This window comes from Pongo pygmaeus, chromosome 6 (assembly GCF_028885625.2).
Source record: "Pongo pygmaeus isolate AG05252 chromosome 6, NHGRI_mPonPyg2-v2.0_pri, whole genome shotgun sequence".
NCBI classification, from domain to species: Eukaryota; Metazoa; Chordata; class Mammalia; order Primates; family Hominidae; genus Pongo; species Pongo pygmaeus.
Genome location: NC_072379.2, coordinates 61,579,443 through 61,603,529, shown reverse-complemented (window position 1 = coordinate 61,603,529; position 24,087 = coordinate 61,579,443). Strand labels below are relative to the sequence as shown.

The 24,087-nt window shown below is 40.1% G+C and overlaps 1 protein-coding gene across 1 annotated transcript in view; it reads right to left on the bottom strand.

Annotated features, from left to right (window-relative positions):
* Positions 1-745: 745 nt before the first annotated feature.
* The window catches only part of SPMIP4 (sperm microtubule inner protein 4), a 44,371-nt gene continuing 21,029 nt past the window's right edge, over positions 746-24,087 (bottom strand). Inside the window, exons 5-10 of the mRNA XM_054494919.1 lie at positions 21,944-21,973; positions 18,444-18,625; positions 15,012-15,100; positions 6,139-6,313; positions 5,742-5,833; positions 746-1,803 (exon numbers count right to left, since the gene is read on the bottom strand). Of these exons, the coding sequence (XP_054350894.1) occupies positions 982-1,803; positions 5,742-5,833; positions 6,139-6,313; positions 15,012-15,100; positions 18,444-18,625; positions 21,944-21,973 (1,390 nt within the window). The 3' untranslated portion in view covers positions 746-981. The remainder of the gene's footprint in view (positions 1,804-5,741; positions 5,834-6,138; positions 6,314-15,011; positions 15,101-18,443; positions 18,626-21,943; positions 21,974-24,087) is intronic.

Here is a 24,087-nt window from a genome sequence, read left to right as displayed (position 1 = left end):
GTTACAACCAAACGACATGTTGGTCATGAAATTAAAATAAATATTCACAAAATACTTCAAGAAATTCCTCTTGAACTTCCACGATAGACTATGTTTAAAACCTACCTCTTGGCACATTAAATGAATTGACTTGCATATGGGAGTTAGCCAAACTCTTAGAGAACACACTCCAGAAATGAAGATTTGGGGCTCTGTAATAACTGACACCAAGCCATCCTTTCTTGCTATAATTAGAACTCACCAGTTGCTAATTAAGGCCATTGCTAGATCTTCAGTAAAATAATTTTATCTGCTTAAAAGAAATAGTTATGTTTCTCAGTCAGAAGGTTAAGAGTAAGCAAACAATTCAATTTGTAATGTGTACATGCAGAGAGTTTTGGGTTTAATTTTTTTCGCTGACTTATTTTCTTTACATGTTTACATAAAGGAACAGAGTCCACATACTTTTAAGACAATATAGTTTGTAGAGGTGTCCATCCCTCAGTTAACTGGGTGTTTGGGTTTTGTCTTTTCTACCTAATGCTACTATGTACAAAAATTTACATAAAGGGACAGTGTTCTCATTTTTATTGAGATACTATAATTTGTGTAGTCATTCATTAATTATTGATCATTTGAGTTCTTTCCAGCTTTTCAATTTTTTTTGGTGAAACAATGATGTAAACTTTGTTGTACACATTTCTTTTTATGATTTTGGAAAATTTCCTTGTAGTATAATCTGAAGATGAGAGATTAAAGACTATAATTTTTTCTAGTTCTAATATTTTATTGCCAAATTGTTAAACTTTTCAAGAAGTCAGAACATCACCTTTTCTGGGTTCCTCCAACCAGATACTAACTTAAATTCCTGAAAATGTAAACCTCATTAACAAGGCCCTTGTGGTTTAATCTAGAGAACAGAATCCAGCAATACGAAGGAAATTCTGTTATATTTTTTAGCTTCTTGCAAGAGGCTGGGTTTTGAAGGGAACAATGAGTATCTCAATTATAGAAATAATAGGAATTATGGCCATAGAATTGGTGCTTCATCCCCAAATGCTCATTATCCCTAAGGTCTTTATGGTCTTCTAGAATTGATTTATGGAAACGCTTTTGTGCACCAGTTTTTGAAAAAGAGTTCTTAAGCTCCAGCAGGTTGGTCTGAGGCTTGGTCACTCCAGCTCTAGGAATCCAACCAAGAATAGGTCTTGTTTCTTCATTGTTTTCCATATTCAAGAACAACTCTTCTTCTGGCTTACTTAAAAAATGTTCTAAAGTGAAAGCTTCTGTGTCTTGTTTATTTTGTAAAACACTAGGTTTACTAAGGCTAACAGGGTTTGGACACATATTATACTGATCATGTAGGGGAGATTTAAGATTTTCGTAGTGAATCCAATGGTTTGGTTTACAGTAAGGTGTGGGTTGGGTTTTTAGTGACTGCTGTCTCCAGTATAAATCTTCTGTCTTTTTAGTATCTGTGATTTTTGGAAATGGCTTTATGTCATAAATGCTAGTCAGGTCTTTTGTTGGGTAACAAGATGGGAGTTCATAGGTAGACAGCAAGCTCTGTTCTTCTATGATCTTCTCTTCAATATCCTGGTTTTTATGGGTCACACCGGCTGGTGTGTTATCACTAAGTGCCATCATTTCTTTAGAACTGGGTACAAAGGTATGAAAATTACACAAAACTCTAGGAGTACAATCTGTACAGGAACGTGGTCTTTGCTGGACTATAGCCTCCAGAGAACGCCGGTTCTGAATTAATCGGGCAATTCGTCCTTCCAACGGTCTGGGAGGTTTGAAGACAGGATGGAATTTTTCTTGCTGTAGTGGTGGGATAAAAAGGAGAAAAAATTAATCAGGGATATTGCCACAAATGGTAGGTCAAAAGTCATACCCATTTTCATTGTCTGAGTACACGAGATGGGTGTAGGAGTGTACATTGCAACGCTCTTTGATACTAATTTAAAGACTTCGAAATTTGGGTCCAAATACATTTTCCTCCTTTACTGGTTTTAGAGAGTATGAAAGGGGCATGTTTTTTATTTGGCTATACAGAACTCTTTGTGTGTGGGAACTCTGCTTTTAAACTTCAAAGATATAAAGCAATCACTCGAATAAAACTTCTGTCCATCACTAACAGATGGCATTAGCAGTGTGTGCAGTTATTTAATCTCAGCCAAAGTCTTCTTTATTAGGCCTTAGCAAGTGCCCTTAAACCTTGGCTGAATCAGAATCATCTGCAGAGCTGGCATGAAATTCCTAAGCTCCTAAGACCCTCCAAGACTGTGGGTCAGAAGGTCTGTAGTGGGCCCCAGGAAGCTGAATTTTCAACAAGCATTTCAGGTGATGGTGAGGCTGGAGATTTGCTATGCTTTGAGAAACATTGGTCTGAGGTGTCATGTCTGTGCTTCTTTTTAAGTTGTTTTATAAATATTATGAACTCAATTATGTCTGGTAACTGCAAAAGTAGTGAGTGTATTTAAAGTGCTATTAATAGATACATGCTGAGTGGTGGGAAGAGGACGCAGCTGACTGGGAGGGGGTATGAGGAGGAAACTTTCTGGAATGATAGTATTCTGTATCTTGATAGGGGTTTGGATTACAAAGGTGTGTTTGTTAAAACTCGATGAATGTACACTTAAGATTTGTGCAATTGCATTGAACTTTATTTCACCTTAAAAGAAAAAAAAACTGCAAACAAATATTGAACCCTGGTTGATAATATACATGCTGAATGTTTAGGAGTGAAGTATACTAATGTCTGCAATTTACTCTAAAATGCATACAAATAATATATTTTTATTATATCTGGATGATGGATGGTTAGAGGGATGGAAAGATGGATAGATTATGTGATAAAACAAGCATAGCAAAATGTTAGTGGTACAATCTAGGTGGTGAGTATATGGGTGTTAATTATAAATTTTTTTTACTTTTCTGTATGTTTCAAACATTTCATAATAATATGTTAAAGTAAAAAAACTGCCAAAGAATGTATGTATAATGATGATGGAATTGACAGCAGAGATAATACAAATGAGAGTAGTGAGAAAATAATCATTGTAGCTTGGACTTAAAAAAATGGACTTAGGAACATCCTTTTGAAAGCTAATCTGTTCATAGTCAGAGAAATTTCCATATTGAGGTAACAAATTTGTTACAGCCTTTAGCTAATCAAGTTTGAGTAAATACTGTGGTGAAAAAACTTCAGCTCTTTGACATGCTTTGTTAAATTTGTCATAAAAAAGGACAGGACTTATCATATTGTACTTTGACCATATATATTCCTGCATGCAAGAAGCAGTTTTTAGTGCTTTTATTTTACACTACTACAATAAAATATTTCATACACATCTTTATTACCATTAAAACATGTTTTCCCAGTCTGTTCTTTATGGTTTAATAAGAAACCAGCAAGATTCACTATAACTTTCTTTTAAACTTCCAATTATCTTAGGTATATTTTATCTCGTTATTCATAAATATTTAAGAGTTGATTTGCTTGCACAATGATTTTGTATATAGCATATTTGGCAAACATCCTGTATACAATGGAATATGTATTTTGTACATACCATACAGGGTCGAATCTCTGGAAATCTGGACAGTTGTTGAACACACCTGACAATATGTGTTCATATAATATTTTCTATCCTTAGAGAATGCTCATTGCAAATTCAACATAAAAATTATTAAAAACCCTTCAGTAAATGATAAAACACAGTCTATAAACCTGCTCCTGGTGTTATGATTTTATATCACCTTAGGAAATGCTGAAGCAAATGTAAAATCAGTATGTTCAGCTCAGTTTTTATTTTATTTTTTAATTTATTTTGAGACGGAGTCTCACTCTGTTGCCCAGGCTGGAGTGCAGTGGCACAATCTTTGCTCACAGCAACCTCCGCTTCCCAGATTCAAGCGATTCTTCCACCTTAGCCTCCTGAGTAGCTAGGACTACAGGCATGTGCCACCATGCCCGGCTAATTTTCGTATTTTTAGTAGAGACAGGGTTTCACCATGTTGGCCAGGCTGGTCTCCAACTCCTGACCTCAGGTGGTCCACCCGCCTCAGTCTCCCAAAGTGCTGGGATTATAGGCGTGAATCACCGCGCCCGGCCCTCAGCTTAGTTTTTTTGTTTTCTTTTTTCCCCCTGCCCAGCATGATCTTGGCTCACTGCAACCTCTGCCCCATCCCCTCCCCCCGCCGGTTCAAGGGATTCTCCTGCCTCAGCCTCCAGAGTAGCTGGGATTACAGGCGCCCGCCACCATGCCTGGCTAATTTTTGTATTTTTAGTAGAGACGGGTCTCACCATGTTGGCCAGGCTGGTCTCGAACTCCTGACCTCAGGCGATCCACCCGCCTCAGCCTCCCAAAGTGCTAGGATTACAGGCATGAGCCACCAAGCCTGACCCAGCTCAGTTTTTAAAGTGTTCAAACTGAAATAATCTTAGATGTTTTTCCATGTGTTTTTCACAATTTATATATCTTTAAAATGTTAATTTTGTTTTCAAAATTTGTAGTCGTTGAGAATAAAATTTAGGCCTCAAATAAAACAACACATATGCAAACTATTAGGTCATTTCATCTCATTTACATAATTAAACCAACAGATTATACTTTTGCTCATTAAAGGGCTTGATTATTTCTTCCAGGCCATTTCGCATAATCAATTTAAAAGTCTCTATTGACATCTGCAGAGAATGTATTGGCTTTTCATTGTAATTCAGCCAGCTCTCAATTATTATGAATACCAGGAGGAAGCCTTTATTTCTTCAAAAGCAATGGTAATGTACAAGATATATAAATATGCAAAGGGCTGGGCACAGTAGCTCACGCCTGTAATCCCAGCACTTTGGGAGGCCGAGGCGGGTGAATCACAAGGTCAGGAGATTGAGACCATCCTGGTCAACATGGTGAAACCCCGTCTCTACTACAAATACAAAAATTAGCTGGGTGTGGTGGTGCGTGCCTGTAATCCCAGCTATTCTGGAGGCTGAGGCATGAGAATAGCTTGAACCCAGGAGGCGGAGGTTGCAGTGAGCTGAGATCGTGCCACTGTACTCCAGCTTGGTAACAGGGTGAGCCTCTGTCTCAAGAAAAAAAAAAAAAAAAAAAAAGCAAAGATCTACGGAATTTACTAGGAATCTCATTAAATTACTAGTTAAATTCTTTTGTAAACCGCTTCTTTTGTAAGTTATTTCAGCAACAGTAGCATAGTAGAAAATCTGTTAAAAAAAAAAACCACTCTGAAGAAGAAAAGAAATCTCTTTTTTTTTGAGACGTAGTCTTGCTCTGTCGTCTAGGCTGGAGTGCAGTGGCACGATCTCAGCTCACTGCAACCTCTGCCTCCCAGGTTCAAGCGATTCTTCTGCCTCAGCCTCCTGAGTAGCTGGGAGTAGAGGCAAGTGCCACCACGCCTGGCTAATTTTTGTATTTTTAGTAGAGACAGAGTTTCACCATATTGGCCAGGCTGGTCTCGAACTCCTGACCTCGTGATCTGTCCGCCTCGGCCTCCCAAAGTGCTGGGATTACAGGTGTGAGGCACCGCGCCTGGCCCAAGAAAAGAAATCTTGCTTGTTTTCCCAAACAGCAGACAAAGTATTCAAACCAGTTCAAATCAACTCAGAATTCACTTCTAAAATGAGTAAACATTTCCATTTGCTAACTTGGTTGCAAAACCCAAGACACAAAAAGTGGCAAAGCAAGAAGGAGCCCAGCACTCTCCCCCCAAATAACTGAGAGTTGACTGCAATTACTTACAGGCTCTGGGTCAAATCCTATCTTTCCTGTTAACTCTGCTACCATCTTTTCATGGTAATCATCCAGTTCAAGGGGGTCCATGGGCCCCAGACCTTAATGGAAACATCATCTTATTATTTTGTTAGAGTAAACGAAGAACGGCAGTTATATTACCCTTTATGGGAAAACTTACCCATTCCCTTTGTAATATAATTAGAACCAATAAAATGAAAACCAACCCTACCTCCCAGCTACCTATGAAGAGAAATTTACCACCCACCTTAATTCTTATTACTTAGGATTTAAATACTTAGATTGAGAAAAAGGCAAAAATATGAGAAGTTGAAAGCTTGTCGTAGCATTTGTTAAATATTCCAATTTTGTTCTAATTTTTACTTGTATGAAAGTGAACTCATACCTGTAAAATCATGAGTGTACGAAGTGAGCCAGTGGGACCTCTCAAGATTTCTTTGTATGTTGGCTTCTTTGGCAGAGCAAATAGGGTCCCATGAATTTAAAGAAGTGTTAGGAGCGAAGGTTTTAGGAGGTTTTGGGTAGAATATTGGCTTATTTTTCTCAACACCTCTGGGAAACTAAAATATGAACATAAAGATTACTGCTGTTAATATCATCTAGTAGAATAAGAGCTGATTCATCATCTCAGCAGGAAAGAGGCAAAGGAAATTCCAGGCTGACGTCAGATACTGTTTTTTTTTGTCATTAGTTACTAGTTAATTACTAATTGCTATAATTGGAAACATATATAGAGTTAAACACAATATTCTATCAAATAAATGGTAAGGTCTTTTCTAAAAGTCTTTTGCCTTAGCAGGGACTTTGATAATGTGTATTGGAGAAATATCCCTGAATACTCTACCTCCAGTGAAATTTTATTAGCAATACAAAGGGCTCTGAGGTGGTCTTTTGGCTAAGTTTAGCTAAAATTGTGTGCCTTCTACTTTTCCTTCCATGCCTGAAATGAAACCATTTGATGTCCTTTATGAATTTCCAACGAAGTTTAAATCACTCAAATTCAAATAAAATTTTCATTCTTCAGATGTAACTATAGAGTTTTATTTTATATTTTCAAAAGAGCTATGCATGTAAACATGAGTGAATAAGAGAGTTTCATTGCAGTCTTTTTGGTTACTTAGAAATTCACCTTTTCTCGGTATCTCTCTTATGATACTTAGTATTTACTAAGCACCTATATATGTGCACAGTAGTGGCTGGAAACGAGCATGGATCCGAAACAAATCTTGCCATCCAGGAACATATTGGCTAGTAGGGGAGATAAAGCATGAAACACAACTGACAAAAAGATTTTAAAAAGTAATCCTTTGTCATAAAAGAAGTAAAGACACTTTTTTTTTTTCTTTTTTCTTTTTCCAGAGACAGGGTCTCACCCTGCCACCCAGGCTGGAGTGCAGTGGTACAATCATAGCTCACTGAAACCTCCAACCCTTGGGCTCAGGTGATCCTCTGGCCTCAGCCTCCTGAACAACCTGGACTACAGGCCTGTACCACCACTCACGGCTTTTTCTTTAAAAAATACTTTTTGTAGAGACAGGGTCTCATCATGTTGCCCAGGCTGATCTCAAACTCCTGACCTCAAGAGATCCTCCTACTTCAGCCTATCAAGCATTAGGATTATAGACATGAGCTACCATGCTCGACCATGAGACACAATTATTTGAAAGTTCAAAGAAGAGAGAGATTGAATTCACCTGAATGGGGAAGTGGAGCTGGGAAACAGGGAGGGAGGGTGGAGACAAGAGGCCATGTCATGTTATATGCAGAAACTGGGCCTTGAATGATGTGCAGAGATGTGGAGGCCAAAGGAACAGCAGGAGCAGAGGTATGGATAGTGGTAGCAAGTGTGGAACTAGCATTTCTTCAACATTAGGCTGCTGGGTGCCCTCACAGCCAGGCCCACCCTTAACACTTGAGGGCCTGGGATGAAAGTACAAATGGAAGTCTGTATTCCATTTGACTAAATAGTTACATTTATAAATCAAGTAAATAAATGTTAAATAAAATATATTCCTTTCCCCTGCTTTGACAAAATATCTCTGGAACAACCCGGAAGACCAGGTTTAAATTTGGACTTCTTGGACTACTTCGAGTTCTGCACTGGGACAGGGTGGTTCGGGAAGAGCCAGCCGCTGGCCCCTGGCCTCAGCACCCTGACTGCTTTCTTCTTTACCCGCCCCATTTACCCACCACCCCACTTCTAGCAAACAGGCATGCAGTCATGTTTTGGTCACTCCTTTGGCCATGAGGTATATACCAGCTTGGCAGCACTGCCAACCCTTGGGAAGATGGACTTGAGGAAGAGACCCCAAGAAGGGCCTAGGATTGGGTTCAAAACCATTTGGTCAGGGAATTCTGTGGTTCAAGATCATGGTTAGGGGAGGGAGACAGAGGAGCATGGGCTCCAGGTGAACATATCCTCTTGCTTCACAGAAAGGGCCACAGCCAGAGGAAGGCCAGAACTGGCCCTCTAAAGTGTGGGGCCTTCTAAAGTTCCTGGGCCTAAGGGTTATGCTATTCATAGCAACCCTGTGAGATTAGAGTGATCCCATTTTACATATACAGTAATCATGGTAAAAGGCACTGCTACCCCTATAAACCTTTAACAAATATGTGGCTTACTTATTCAGGGATAAAGAAAGCCCCCTTTGAGCTCCTTATCTTTTTCATTATTTGCAGAGCCAGCTTACTTGGAAATAAGAAGGACTGTTTTTTTTTTTTTTTTTGAGGTAGAGTCTTGCTCTTGCTCTTGTCCCCCAGGCTGGAGTGCAGTGGTGTGATCTCGGCTCACTACAACCTCTGCCTCCCAGGTTCAAGTGATTCCCCTGCCTCAGCCTCCCAAGTAGCTAGGACTACAGATGTGCGCCACCATGCCCGGCTAATTTTTGTACTTTTAGTAGAGACCGGGTTTCACCATGGTTGGCCAGGCTGGTCTCGAACTCCTGACCTCAGGTGATTTGCCTGCCTCGGCCTCCCAAAATGCTGGGATTACAGGCATGAGCCACCATGCCCAGCCAAGAAGGACTTTTAAAAAAATATTGTTCTACGGGGCTGGATTAATCTTGTGTCTTACACTGGTTGAACTAACAACAGAGACCTACTGAAACACATTCAAGGGCACGGGAAAGGAAATAAGCAATGTGAAATTTTATTGTAGCCTGTGATGTCTTGAGAAGGGGCTAAAGAGGCAGGAAACATTTGAGAGGGGAACTGGCCAGTTTTCAGTATGTTAAAGGGATGTTACTCTGAGAGGACAGTGAGAGAGGGGTGGTGGAAATCATTCACTCCAAAGGTATTCATTGGCTCAATACACTAAACTCAGGGTACAGTTTGTATCTGATATGGAAGATAAGCCCACGGCAGAAAGGAATTCCAGTTCCTGAGATGTTAGTTTCTAGACAGACACTCCAGTCTACAAAGAAGTGACATTAGTTGTTTTGAATTTGGAATATATTCTCAGAGGAATAGTACTATATAAATGGTGGTTACATTCCCAGCATAGCTCATATAAGATATGTAACTCATAACCTATTTAATAAACATTTACTGAATACCTATTGCATGCAAAACCATGTACAAGGTTCTGAGAGTTCTGTGCTAGGCAGCAAAACTCCATAAATTGTCACTAAAATAACATGGTTGTAATATATTAAATGAAACAAAAAAAGCAAATACAGTTTTTTTTTGTTTTATTTTAGTCTTGAATGATGGGGCTTAACCAGGTTAAATAGGGGAGGTTAAAAGGTTTACTGTGGAGACCACATTGCCATTTGCAGAGATGTTAGCATTTGGGAATACTGGTTCTTTATTAGATATTTTAATTAATTCTATTAGCACCATTTTTACACTAACAGGTTATGGTAAGGCACTTCGTTCATTTACATCTGGAATGAAGACAGAGAGAGAGAGAGAGACGGAGCGAGGGAGCAAATGAGAGACTGGCAGAGAGAATTATTTTTGGCATCTAGTCAGGGCTTAGGAAAGAGAGAAGGCTGAAGGGAGAAGAGGACACCTGGTTGGATAACAGCACTGCCTGAGATGGAATGGTGGGAACATTGTGGGTGTGAGACAGAAGATGAGGAGAGAGACAGACAGTTTGTTTCCCATTCTGGGCACCTTGTCTGTCAATGGGCCTGAGCAGGTGGGAGGGGGCACAGGGTGCTGGCAGCCACGGAGAGGTGCACTGTGGACGTCCAGTTATTTGGTAAGATGACTCCTTTCTAAAGGAGGTCCTGCATGATCACCAAATTCATTACGGCCACTTAAGGATGAGTGTGGAGTATGGGTGGTATGTTGGAGAGAGAACTGTCCCTGGAATGAGGAAAGTATCTCTAGGATGGGAATGGGTATTTTAGATTGGAAAGATGGCAGGTGGATCAAGAAGAAAAACTGCTCCCTTTTGAAGGGGTGATATCGGTGAGCTCTCTTTCAAAGGGAAGCCAAGGGTCTGTCCAAATATTTAGGTTTGCAGAAAGCTGGGTTTTAATGAACACTGTGTTATTCTCAGTGAGGCTTTGAAAATGGTTTTGTTAAAAACATTTCAAAAAGTCCAAGGTAAGGAGGTTTATGGCACTTGACCTTTGTGATTATATATCATCTTATCAAAAAATGATTACAAGGTAGATTTCATCCTAGAGACTATTCTCATATCCTAAAAGCTAAGGCTAGACATTCAAGTTCTTGAGAAATAGGACAAAAGTCTTCACTTGAGTAAGCAATGAAACAAACAGCCCAGAAAAGTCAAGTATTAAAACCTATGTATGGGCCGCACAGTGGCTCACACCTGTAATCCCAGCACTTTGGGAGGCTGAGGAGGGAGGATCACTTGAGGCCAGGAGTTTGAGACCAGCCCGGACAACATGGTGAACCCGTCTCTACTAAAAATACAAAAAGTAGCTGGGTATAGTGGCACACATCTGTGGGCTCAGCTACTCTGGAGACTGAGGCAGGAGAATTGCTTGAACCCAGAAGGCAGAGGCTGCAGTGAGCCGAGATCGTGCCACTGCACTTCAGCCTGGGTGACAGAGCAAGACTCCATCTCAAAATAAAAATAAAACCTATTTATGTTTGCCAATTGGAAAAGGAAAAGGAATGTTGATTGGTTTGGTAATGGATGGAAACGGTCAGTGAGAAGAGATCTCAGCGGGAAGAGAAGGGTAGCAAGAGAGTCCCCGAATAGAGTGATAAGTACAATGATCACTAATGACTCTGGTGGGGAAAACTGGGCCAGTCCAAAGAGGCAAAGCTAGGGCAGCTCTGGGGTCTGGGTGGGAAAGGGGCCTCTGATCTCAGTAGCTGCTGAAGGCACAGCTGCTGCATCCACATGCAATGTGAAAGGAGGAGGGAAAAACGACATTTAACACACTGTTAACATGAAGCCCCGGGACTTAATTTTTAAAAGGTTAACGTTCTTATGTGGAATAGTCTCCTTTCCAAGGTTATCATTTCTTTGTTGCTAGGTCAACAAAGTTTTATAACCATTGGAATAATAATACTGATAGCAGCTAATATTTATTATGAACTAATATTTATTATGTACCAATATCGTGGAAGCTAGGTATTGAAGGATTAAGTATGTTACCCAGGTCACAGAACTGGTAAGTTTTAGAGCCATATGTTATACATATTTTCTTATTGGCTTGGATGGAAAGTACTAACATATGGTTCCCGGAGTTTTCTGTTTTGCAGCGAAGTGACACATTTTTGGACCTGCTTATCAAGTTAGTAGTGTCCCTTCTCCTTCCCTGGGTAGAGCAGAAGGAGAGAGAAGACTATTATCCCAGAAATGCAAGTTACAAGTCCTTGAAAAACAAGGCATTCTTGCTATGAGTCCCATTCTCAGAGAATGGTTTAATTGGTGTGGGGTGCAGCCTGCACCCCTGGCGATTCTAATGTGCAGCCGAGGTTGAGGACCACTGCTCTGGCAACAGGAAAGGTAAATACCATAAAAAAAATCCTCCTGAGCCTGGTGTGGTGCTGCACAGCTGTAGTCCCAGATACTTAGGAGGCTGAAGCAGGAGGATGCAGAAGGCCAGAAGTTTGAGGATACGGTGTGCCATGATTGCACCTGTGAACAGCCACTGCACTCCAGCCTGGTGTTAAATAATTAATAGACCTGAGAAAGGCAGCATGAGACAGAATCTGTCTCTTTTTTTTTTTTTTTTTTTTGAGACAGAGTCTCACTCTCATCCAGGCTGGAGTGCAGTGGTGCCATCTCGGTTCACTGCAGCCTCTGCCTCCCGAGTTCATGTGATTCTCCTGCCTCGGCCTCCTGAGCAGCTGAGGTTACAGGCATGCCCCACCATGCCCAGCTAATTTTTGTATTTTTAGTAGAGACAGGGTTTCACCATGTTGGTCAGGCTGGTCTCAAGCTCCTGACCTCAAGTTATCCACCTGCCTTGGCCTCCCAAAGTGCCTCCCAAAGGGATTACAGGCATGAGCCACTGCATCTGGCCATCTCTTTTTCTTTTGTTTCTCATTTTTATTTATATATTTTAGAATTTAAAGCATTTAATTAAACAAAAACCAACTCATATATTGGGCAGTCGCCAAACCAAAATAGGTTCAGAGACTCTGCCACCGCCAGGTGGTGGAAGAAGGTTTATGGACAGAAAAAGGAAAGTGACCTATAGAAAACAGAAGTGAGACACAGAAACAGCCAGATTGGTTACAGTTTAATGTTTGTCTTATTTGAACACGGTTTGAACAGTTGGCTGCCTTTGATTGGCCAAAACTAGGTGATTGGCACAAGAGTAGGTTACAGTCTGTTTATGCATCCAGTTAGGCTGCAGTTCATTCTGTATGGAGAAATCTTCAGGCCAAACTTAAAAGACATGAGGAGGCAGCTGTAGGCTATACTTAACAATTCCCCCTTTCTGGTTAGTGGGCAACATAATGAGACCTTGTCTCTTAAAAAGAAAAAATCCTTTAACAGGAATAGAACATTGTAGATAAAGAACATTGTAAATTACCTCCCCCAATTAAATGATGAAAGGCAGGAAAAATAGGAAGGACAAGTATCGGGTATTATCCTAGAGATTAGAGGAAAAAAAAAAAAGGTGAGTCATGAGTTACTCCCATGAAGCTCAGTATCTATTTTAATTTTACTTCTTTGTCCGGGGAAATGCAAAACTTGATTAGAGTTAGGGATGAGCCAGAAGAAAATGTGAAAGGTTGAAAATTAAGAGCAGTTAATAAAGATTAAGAAAGTGGGATTAATCATCAGAAATAAGAAATAAATAAATGAATCAGCCAAAAATATTTATGTACAACGCACTGTGGGGATATACAAATAACATATTCTGTTCTCAAATAACTCATAATTTAGTTGATGAAATATGAAATACGTGAAAAGTTGCTGGTTATAGTATGTGTGGCAGAAGTCAGAAAAGGGAGGTATCATTTCTGCTGGAGTAATAATAATGCCTTATAAATTATAGTATTTTCTAGTTTTGAATCTTTCATATGATCCTCATATCTTGTGAAATTTACAGGACAGATTTTAGTGAAATTACCCAGATATGAATTAAAGCTCAGAAAAGGGAAATAATCTGCCTAGTATCGCTTACACAGCAAATGGCAACAGAGGAGTGACCAGCAAGCACACAGGTCTCCTGACCTGGTTCTCTTTGCTACATAACAGAAACAAGGAGGGTTAAGCTGAGCCTTGAATTAGCAAGTGTTGGGTAGAGAGGCCTTGGGAGGAGGGCATTCCAGGAAGGGAAATGGCATGAACCTGTTTGGGAACCAGCGGGTGGGGCCAGGCTGCAGGCTGGAGGTAAGGGTAGATCCTGAGGGGTCTCTGCACCTCAGTTAAAGCATCGGGATTTACACTCAGGCAGAGGGGAGCTATTCAGGATGGCTGCTAAGGAATGTGACATGAGGAAAACAGGATTTTAATGACTAGGAAGAAACTTAACTACAGATCTGGAGCCTTTGGCTATAAGAACATGTAATGATAGGATGGGTTCTAGAATAACTTCTCATATTTCTGGGTTGTTTAGATATAGATTTTGCTTAAAAACTGAAAGAGATCCAGTAAAACAGACGCTTCGTTAGGAATTCTTTTTGACATTTAACTTTAAAAAAAACAAACGAGAAATGACTTACTTTATAGATGACTCTGTGACATAGCGGTGACCACATGCTGGGCCTGTCATAATGGTTTGCCAAGTAAAATTCAAATGTTTTCAACCTCCCAAAATTATCACTTGCCTATCTCATGGATTGCTGGATGCCGAGAGATAATACGTGGAGAACACTTGGCACTGCTTCTCACCAACCATGTTAGCTATTATTATTTTCAAACGTCTAGATATTTTCCCTCTTGATTTATAATTTTCTTTTTATCCATGTGGAGTTATGGGTCAGAGACTAGAACTTCACAAACCTGATTTCTGTGATAATGACATAGTCACAAATTCTGAGTCACAGTTTCCTTATCTATAAAATGGAAATGATGATGCTAACCTTAGGAGGTTATTGAAAGGGTTAAATGATGTATTTAGAGTGGTTAGGTGTGTAGCAATTTCTCAATAAATGGTGGCTATTGTTTTATTTCATTTTAGACTTGACACCAATATGATAATAATGGCTGGAACAATAATAGCTTGCAAATCTTTCTGGAAATCTCCCATTTACTCTCTGCATACTTGGAGTGACTGGATGCATTGTAAGTTGTAAGAATAGGGTTGGAGGAACACAGTGTGAGAAATGCAGCCCTCCTCCACCATCTTCCTGGGGAAAATCTTTTTTTTTTGGTAACTGTGGAATGTTCCATAACTACCAATAGTACATGAAATCAGCTAAGAAAACTGAAAAATGTAAATCATAGTCAAAATCTCAAATTTTACATTCAGATAGAAAATGAAAATAATCTTTTAGGTTTTTTTTTTTTTTTTTTTGAAACAGAGTTCACTCTGTTGCTCAGGCTGGAGTGCAGTGGCATGATCTTGGCTCACTGCAAACTTCACCTCCCAGGTTCAAGCGATTCTCGTGCCTCAGCCTCCCGAGTAGCTAGGACTACAGGCATGCACCACCATGCCCGGCTAATTTTTGTATTTTCTAGTAGAGACAAGGTTTCACCATGTTGGTCAGGCTGGTCTCAAACTCCTGACCTCAAGCAATCTGCCCACCTTGGCTTCCCTAAGTGCTGGGATTACGGGCATGTGCCACCATGTCAAGCCTAGATTTTTATAAATGTATTGACTAAAAATATTTGTTACTTTCTTTTAAACACACATTTAAAAAGATACTTACATCGTAATATACACCCTGACCTGGCCAAGTCAGTGCTTTCTTCTTTGAATCCATGGGAATATCAATCAGTTCATATCTATAAGGATTACCTGAAAATTTCAGGAAAAGCAATAAATAAGAACAGTCTTTTAAGGGATTAATAGGTACAATAAATACACAAGAGATAATACAAGGTAGAGATGGATGTTGGTGTACATTTTACCTATGTAGTTACAGCTTTAGAGAGATTCAGCTTGCTCTTGAATTCTTTTTATTTTTTATTTTTTTTAAGATAGCGTCTTGCTATGTTTCCCAAGCTGGATTCGAACCCTTGGGCTCAAATGATCTTTCTACCTCAGCCTCCTGAGTAGCTGGGACTACAGGGCAGGGCAGGCCACCACACTTGGCTTGTTGCTCTTGAATTCTTGAGCATGTACAGGAGCAGCATGTGGGCCACACAGAGTGCAAATGAGTCTTTAACCCTAGTGCTCTCAGTAGTAATAGGAGTCACTAGTACTTCACCTTTCTTCTTAATGAGAGAGATCTCAGGTAAATAATAAGTGTTCCTGGATCCTCTTTCTGATCTTTTTTTCTGGCCTCTGGGGGCTCAACAAATACATTTCTATATTATCTGTTTCGGCTTTTCTCTGCCTAAATATCAAGTTTTCTGAAACTGAGTTAGTACTTGCTTACCAAAAAGGTATTGAAAGGGAACATCTTAAGCAATACAGCTTTTTAGATTTTGTTTTATATTTGATAAGCTTTACCAAACAGCATGGCTTGCTTTGCTCTCGTGATAAGTTTCAAGTTAAAGAATGTTCTGAACATCCATCTTCATATGTAATAAGAACAAGAGCTGGCGTTTATTGAACACTTACCATGTGCCAGTCACTGTACTGTTTTATATATATCATCACACGCAATTTTTAACATTACTATAAGAAAGGTACTGTTATTCCAACTTTAGTGAATAAGGCAATTGAAGCAGAGAGAGAATAAGTGATTAGTCCACATCTCAAAGGTAGACTTCAAACTCAGGCAATCTGATTCTAGAGCCTGCACTCTTAACTTCCTAACTTCCTAACTTCCTTCCTTCCTTCCTTCCTCTTTCTCTCTCTCTTCCTTTTCCTCCCTCCCTCCCTTCCTTTTCTCTCTCTCTCTTTTTTTTTTTTTTTGAGACAGAGTCTCTCTGTCCCCCAGGCTGGAGTGCAGTGGCATGATCTCAGCTCACTGTAACCTCTGCCTCCTGGGTTCAAGAGATTCTCATGACTCAGCCTCCCAATTAGCTGGGACTACAGGCATGCGCCATCACGCCCAGCTAATTTTTGTATTTTTACTAGAGACAGAGTTTAGCCATATTGGCCAGGCTGGTCTCGAACTCCTGGCCTCAAGTGATCTGCCCACTTTGGCCTCCCAAAGTGCTAGGATTACAGGCATGAGCCACCACACCTGGCCCATGCTTCTTAGTTCTAATAAAGAAGAATTAAAATAAGTGGAAGAGTAGAAACCTAATGCTGTACTAGTTCCTGGAAAGATTTTTTTATAAGTGTTGTTAGAGTATGCTCATCTTTTAGAAATTCCCTAATAGTGACTGAATGGTTGGAGAGAGGTAGAGGCTTGGAAGAGCAGGAAATTAAGAGGACAACTTGTTTTTTCAGTCCCTTATGTTACTGCATTGAAAAGTGTTTTTATGGGCTGGCCATGGTGGCTCACGCCTGTAATCCCAGCACTTTGTGAGGCTGAGGCAGGCAGATCATTTGAGGTCAGGAGTTCGAGACCATCCTGGCCAACATGGTGAAACCCTGTCTCTACTAAAAATACAAAAACTAGGTGGGTGGGTGGGTGTGGTGGCACATGCCTTTAGTCCCTGCTACTTGGGAGGCTGAGGCAGGAGAATCACTTGGACCCGGGAAGCAGAGGTTCCAGAAAGTGCCACTGCACTCTAGGCCTGGGCAACAGAGCAAGACTCCGTTTCAAAAAAAAAAAAAGTGTTGTTATGAATTCAACACATACTTCTGTGATTTCTTGCTAACTACATGTACTTCAGATAATTTCAGAAATTACTGAATTCAGGATTGAGAAAAAGAAATTTACTTTGACAATTTACGTAACAAAGCCATAAACATTTTACTTGTTTAGGTATCATACCTATCATTTCCTTTAGAACATTGATAGTTCTTTTGCACGGCACCATCTCTCCCCACTTCTGCTATATAGGTAAGCATGGTGCTCAATACTAACAGCCAGTATACTTGATACAGCTTTCACTGCCTTTTTCCAATGCTGCCTGGTTTGAGAGGCAATGGGAAAGTTCAGCATACATATTGCTGAACTTATATGCAATACATACATATGCAAAAGTACATACATATTGCAGTCATTATATGCTAGCAGGGTAAGAGAATAACTGCTAACATTTATCTCTGTTATTTGATAAGTGGGTTCTATTATTAATATTCCCATTTTGCAGACTGGGAAGCAGAACAGAGAAGTTCAGAAACTCTCCCATGGACCACAGGTGAATAAGTGGCAGATCCAGAATTCTACTCATGCAGTCTGACTCCATAATCCATGCTCTTACATACTCCACTATGCTAGCTTTCAAAATGTTACTGTCTGCTAATAAGACACTGAGGTTGAGGCTGATGATGGCAATATTCTGTCCTTGCATTTTGGTCCAAATATTTATGTATAGAGGAACTGCAGGATAGGACAATTCTTGAGTCTTTTCTACCTCACTCAACAAATGTTTGCCTTTGCCTACCATGTATCATTTCTGTCCCTCTCTCAAGTGTTTTCACTCTTTCTCCAGAGGTGGCCTCTCTGTTTACGCACATGTGTAGGTCTCCTCAGCAAAGACCGAGGTGTCTAGTGTGGGAGAGATTCGATGACTAGTGTACGGGATTCCTGATAAAACACATTCACAAAGACTCCAAGGTTTGCAGCTGGGAGAACATGCTCCAGGGTGTTAAGAAGGACTGAACAAACTACTCCCATTGCTTTCTGCATCTTATTTCAATGGGGATCTTTCAATTCTATCACTGCTGCTGCACCCACATCCAGATTCTATGATTGATCCAAACACTGTCCCTTGTGCTGATCACCTGGGCTAAGATGAAATTTTTAAAAGCTAAACCGTGAGAACAGGAAAGAAATAAAAATAGAAAATAGAAGTGGAATAAAAACCACCAATTCCACAACGTTTTGGTTTCTGATTCTAACATGGGAGGCTGTGTCGAGGGGAAAGTTTGGGAGCACCTGCAGAGAGTCTGATTTGATGGGTCCATGGTGGCGCTCCAGCTGATTGTAAAGTCGCAGCTGTGAACAAGTTTCCTGATCTATTGAGTCACACATTTGTAACTTGCGTCTTTTGTGCTCCTTGCTTTAATTTTATTATTGAAGAAATCCCAATAATAAGAATTAATACAGTTCTGATTCCAGATCACATTTTACCTCTTGTCTTCAAAACTGCTGAATCATAAGCCTTGGTTGGCACCGTGGGAGGAAAGGGCTGCTGGGCGCGGGCTTTAATGCCCGTGTAGAGGTCCTCAGGTGACGTGAAGGTGGGGAACATGGCGCCGCGACAGATGTATGTGTGGTAGGGGTGTTCAATTGGATATGGCAAGCAGATCTCTCTAAGATTTATTGAGGAAGCAAAACAAAATGAAAAGAACAGAAAGAAGTATGATTGAAAAAATTAATCACCAAATATTTATTGGGACCCTTTTTTTAATGGCAGAAACTGTTCTAATGCTGGGGGATAGGACAGTGAGTCAGTGTCCCTGTGCTCATGGAATTAGCATTCTCTTGGAATGTATACCACAAACAGGACATTTTCTTAATTTTGCCAGACAAAACTAAATTTAATTTTAAAATAAATCATGCCCAATTCTTTATCAGTGAGTAAGTTTCATAACTGGTATAAAAAATATAAAAATAAGTTTCATAACTGATATAAAAAATATAAAGCAGAAATTAAATGAGTTTTGTGTTTTTAGAATGGTATAGGAAGAATTTCTAGTTGCTTTTAATTACTGTGTCTTATTTTAAGAGGCTCCCAGGAATTGTTTTGGGCACTCTGCTTCAGCAAAGTGATCTCTAACCATCTTTGAATGAACTTTCAACCCAGGCCATCTGTTTCTTTAAGCAATCAATCAACAAAATATACCGCCTGTTTATATACACAGTACTGCTTCAAAATCAAAAGCCAAAAACAGCTAGCACACTGAAGGAAAAAATAAACATGTTAAAGAGACCATAGGGATATAATTTTCCCATCATTTGGAGAATTGGCAGAGGTTAAAAAAAACCATGTGGGAGCTGTCTAAACTAGAAGAAAAGCAAAATTAGGAAGTCCATGGGATAGAGAAATGTTATTCACAACAAGAAAATTAAGTAGAAAAAAGCAAGACCAAGTATTTATGTGTTGAATTCCTCCCCTCCGCCCCCATCCATATATTGAAATCCTTATCTCCAGGGCCACATATTGTAACCTTGTATGGAAATAGGGTCATTACAGATATACTTAATCAAGACCGACTTATTCCATACTGGAGCAGGGTGGCCCCCTAACCCAAGATGCCTGGTATCCTTTTAAGAAAGGGAAAGTTGGACACAGACAAACACCTGAGGAGAATGCCATGTGAAGATAAGGCAGAGATTGGGATGATGCATCTACAAGGCAAGGAGCGCCAAAGATCACCAGCAAAGCCCAGAAGCCAGGGAAGAGGCATTGGACAGAGTCTCTGTCACAGTCCTCAGAAGGAACCAACCCTGCTGACACCTTGATCTCAGACTTCCGGCCTCCTACCTTGGAACTTGCCAGGCTACAAGCAGAAAGGTGAATCCAAGAAATATGACCTAACAAAAAGGACTCTACTTTTCAAACTGTTTATGAAGAGAATTTGAAAAGCTCAAGACAAGGGTTCTTCACTTTGTCATTTTTTAAAAAATAGAAAAACCAAAAAACCTAGACATTAATTTTAATAGCCTTTTGAATAGGTCTGTAGCTGAAACACAGTTTTTAAAATGGCAGCTTAATAATTTCTGTTAAGCTTGATAGAGGACTCCAGTGGCATGGAGGACACTGGGTGCTCAGATCTCGGCTTCTAACACTAGTCCCCAATTAAAGGAGCCAGGGTTTCTGGGAGTTATTATTACTATTATTATTTTTGAGTCAGAGTCTTGCTCTGTCACCCAGGCTGGAGTGCAATGGTGCGATCTCAGCTCACTGCAACCTCTGCCTCCCAAGTTCAAGCGATTCTCCTGCCTCAGCCTCCTGAGTAGCTGGGATTACAGGTGCTCGCCACCACGCCCGACTAATTTTTTGTATCTTTAGTAGAGATGGGGTTTCACCATGTTGGCCAGGCTGTCATGGAACTCCTGACCTTGTGATCCGCCCGTCTTGGCCTCCCAAACTGCTGGGATTACAGGCGTGAGCCACTGCGCCCGGCCACTCTGGGAGCTATTATATAAGATGAGCCTGGATTATTGCAGAGTGACAGAAAGGAAATGCTAAAAGGAAAAAAAAAAAGCCAAAACCCCACAATGATGGGGAAATGTCAAAGGAATATAGGAGTGAACTCAAAGAGCTCCTCATTGCCAATCTTAGTAACAAAAGAAAGTGGTATTGGATTGCTACTAAGTACTAAAGCACAAAATAAATTTCCATGAGTCTATACTGAGAGAAATAAGTGATTGAATAAATAAACAAATGGAGTGGAATCGATACATCTCCCATGTAGAATGCCAAATAATTTATGCAGGTACTCTGCTTTCAAGAAGGTGGAGTATAAATCCAGATGCCTTAAGTGTGGGCTGCACACAGACACACAGAGAGCTTCTTCTAGAGTGCAGTGTGGAAAGGAGGGAAGCAAGAGTGTGTGTGCAATGGGGAAACCTGCTGAGGACACCTCTGCCGGGCGGTCAGGGTTAATATCACCAGGGATAGATCATGCCGACGGCATGTACCCTTGCTACGATGCTATGAAAACAGAACTTTATCTCTGTGGTCTTCCTTCCGCAAATACCTCATCCCAGTCTAACCATAAGAAAAATATCAGTCAAAGCCCAATTTGGGGGCATTCTACAAAATATCTAACCAATAATCCTAAAAATTGTCAAGGTCATTAAAACAAGGGAAGTCTGAGAAACTGTCACAGCCAAGGGGAACCTAAGGAGAGATGGTGACTGAATGTAATGCGGTACTCTGGATGGGATCCTGGGACAGAAGAAGGACATGAGGGAAAAATTGAGGAAATCTGGATAAAGCATGGATTTTGGGTCGTAGTAATGCATCAGCAATGGTTCATTAATTGTGACAAATGTGCCATATTAATGTCAGATGTTAACAATAGGGGAAGCTGCATGTGATGTATATGGGAACTCTCCACACTATCTTTTAATAATTCTATAAACCTAAAATTATATGAAAATAAAACACTTACTAAAAAAGATTTGCAGGGGATATAATAGGAGAGAAATCAAAGTAATGTTACCCTGGACTTGCACCAGCCTTTCCTTCCAACTGTTAAAACATAGTTTTCAGGCCAGGCACTGTGGCTCACGCCTGTGATCCAGTACTTTGGGAGGCCGAGGTGGGCAGATCACTTGAGCTCAGGGGTTCAAGACCAGACTGGGCAACATGGCAAGAACCCATCTCTATAAAAATTACAAAAATTAGCCAGGCATAGTGGTGCACACCTGTAGTCCCAGCTACTTGGGAGGTGAAGGTGGAAGGATCACCTGATCCCAGGGAGGTCAAGGCTGCAGTGAGCTGTGATGGCACCACCGTACTCCAGCCTGGGCGACAAAGTGAGACTCTGTCTCAAAAAAAAAAAAAAAGAAAAGTTTTCATGGAAAGTCTCACTTCTTTTCACACTTCTAAGACATAGGAAATGTCCATTTTTTTCTTTGATTATAACAGAGAAGGAAAATATAAGTTATTTACTTACCCTACTGTTGAATTAGGCGGCTTGGGTATCCTAGAATAAAAACAGGAAACAAGTTCTAACTTATATTAAGGGCTTTTAAAGGCTTATATTCCTACTAGAAACTTGATTAATGATGTAGGCTGGGCATGGTGGCTCACGCCTGTAATCCCAGCACTTTGGGAGGGCAAGGTGGGTGGATTGCTTGAGCTCAGGAGTTCGAGACCAGCCTGGGCCAAATCCAAAATAGAAAAATACCAAAAATACCAAAAATACAAAAAAAATTAGCTAGGCATGGTGGTGCATGCCTGTAATCCCAGCTACTCGGGATTACCCAGGAGGTGGAGGTTGCTGGGTGACAGAGCAAAAATCTGTCTCAAAAAAAAAAAAAAGAATAATAATGATATACCCCATTTTCAAACCGTAATGTCATTAAGATAATGCTCTTGATTAACTTTCTGGATCCCTGAATATTGACAAGACAGAGATATGTTGTTTCCTTATCTCAGTTGTCTGTTGATTAATTTTTCCATCCATTTATTCTAACCTCAGTCCTGCTCACCACTGTTTCTGCATTTTCCATTTGCAGTGAAGATACTAAGGATGACTACTTCTAGTGATAAGAGAGCTCTGGTGCTTTCTGACCTTTACTCTCATAATCAGGCAGTAGCCAAAGTGCTCTGAGGAAGCCTGACGTTATACAGATGGTGCAATTTCATGGCCTAAAGTGATCCAAGTGTGGCCCAGCTGGAGAGGATATTTAAGTACCACGTGTGCTTTCTACCTTTGCTCAGGGTTGCTGATCTCTCATGATAGTAAATGTTGCCCGATCAGCAGAGAGAGGATAGAACAAAACTGACCAAGTTCCTGGAAGCATGCCTTTTCTGAAGCAGTTCATTCCAAGGCTGTGCATTTACTAATTACTCCGAACCTAGCATGCCAAGAAATAATCCTGTAGCCCTAGAAAAAAGTCGACTAAAGACGGGTAATCGTTCATCTACATTGGATTTCAACAATTCGTTTCAGCTTATGCAAATAAAATTCTGAAAGATTTCAGACATGAGAAATGAACAGAATGTTATCAGTTTGATAGTAAAAATCAGTAAAACTGAATACACTCTTTATTTTTTTTAGATGTTCCTCCATGCTAGCAGATATTCCCTAAAAGTGGCACGTAAGCCATATAAATTTATTATCCTGTAATGTATTATAAACACATGATTGCCACGAACTATAAAAGTTTATATCTTTTTAAATTTCAACTCTAAATCTGTGGGCATGAAACTAAAAAAAGCATGTTCTGTCTTCCATTGACATCACTGAGCTGGAGAGATGGTGGGGGCACAGACGGCAGGGAAGTAATGAATATATGAATCCAAGGAATCTAGAGTTGTTATTAATAGGTTGGAAACTATATATAATACATTAAGCCAGCATCTAAAATTATTCTCATGTAACAAATTCCACTACAATATTGATAAGCATATGCCTAAAATTGATTTGATTCGAAATGAAAAAAAAAATTTATATTTAAAATATAAAATCTTTTTTAAAACTTCAAGATTTGAAAAGATAAAATGAAAGTAACAAATGCTGAGACACCTCTTCCTTGACCTAAATCAGTCCATTAATTTTACTGCCACCCTTCACATCTGCTTTGCGAAATTCACTAACCCCAAAGGGATAAACCGAGACAACCACAAATTTTGTCTTTTTGGCGCCATCTAGTGGCTAACTTCTATATTAAATTTTGACCTATCAACAACTAGTACTTAATAAAGAAGTGATAGTTTCATTATTTCTTCAATGCTGTCGTGTTTAATATTTATTTATTTATTTGTTTGTTTGTTTGAGATGGAGTTTTGCTCTTGTCGCCCAGACTGGAGTGCAATGGTGCGATCTAGGCTCACTGCAACCTCCGCCTCCTGGGTTCAAGTGATTCTCCTGCCTCAGCCTCCCGAGTAGCTGGGATTACAGGCATCCCATTAGCCCGCCATCACACCCGGCTAATTTTTGTATTTTTAGTAGAGATAGGGTTTCACCATGTTGGCCAGGCTGGTCTTGAACTCCTGACCTCAGGTGATTCACCCGCCTCAGCCTCCCAAAGTGTTGGGATTACAGGCGTGAGCCACTGTGCCCAGCTGTGTTTTATTTTTATCTAAAAATGA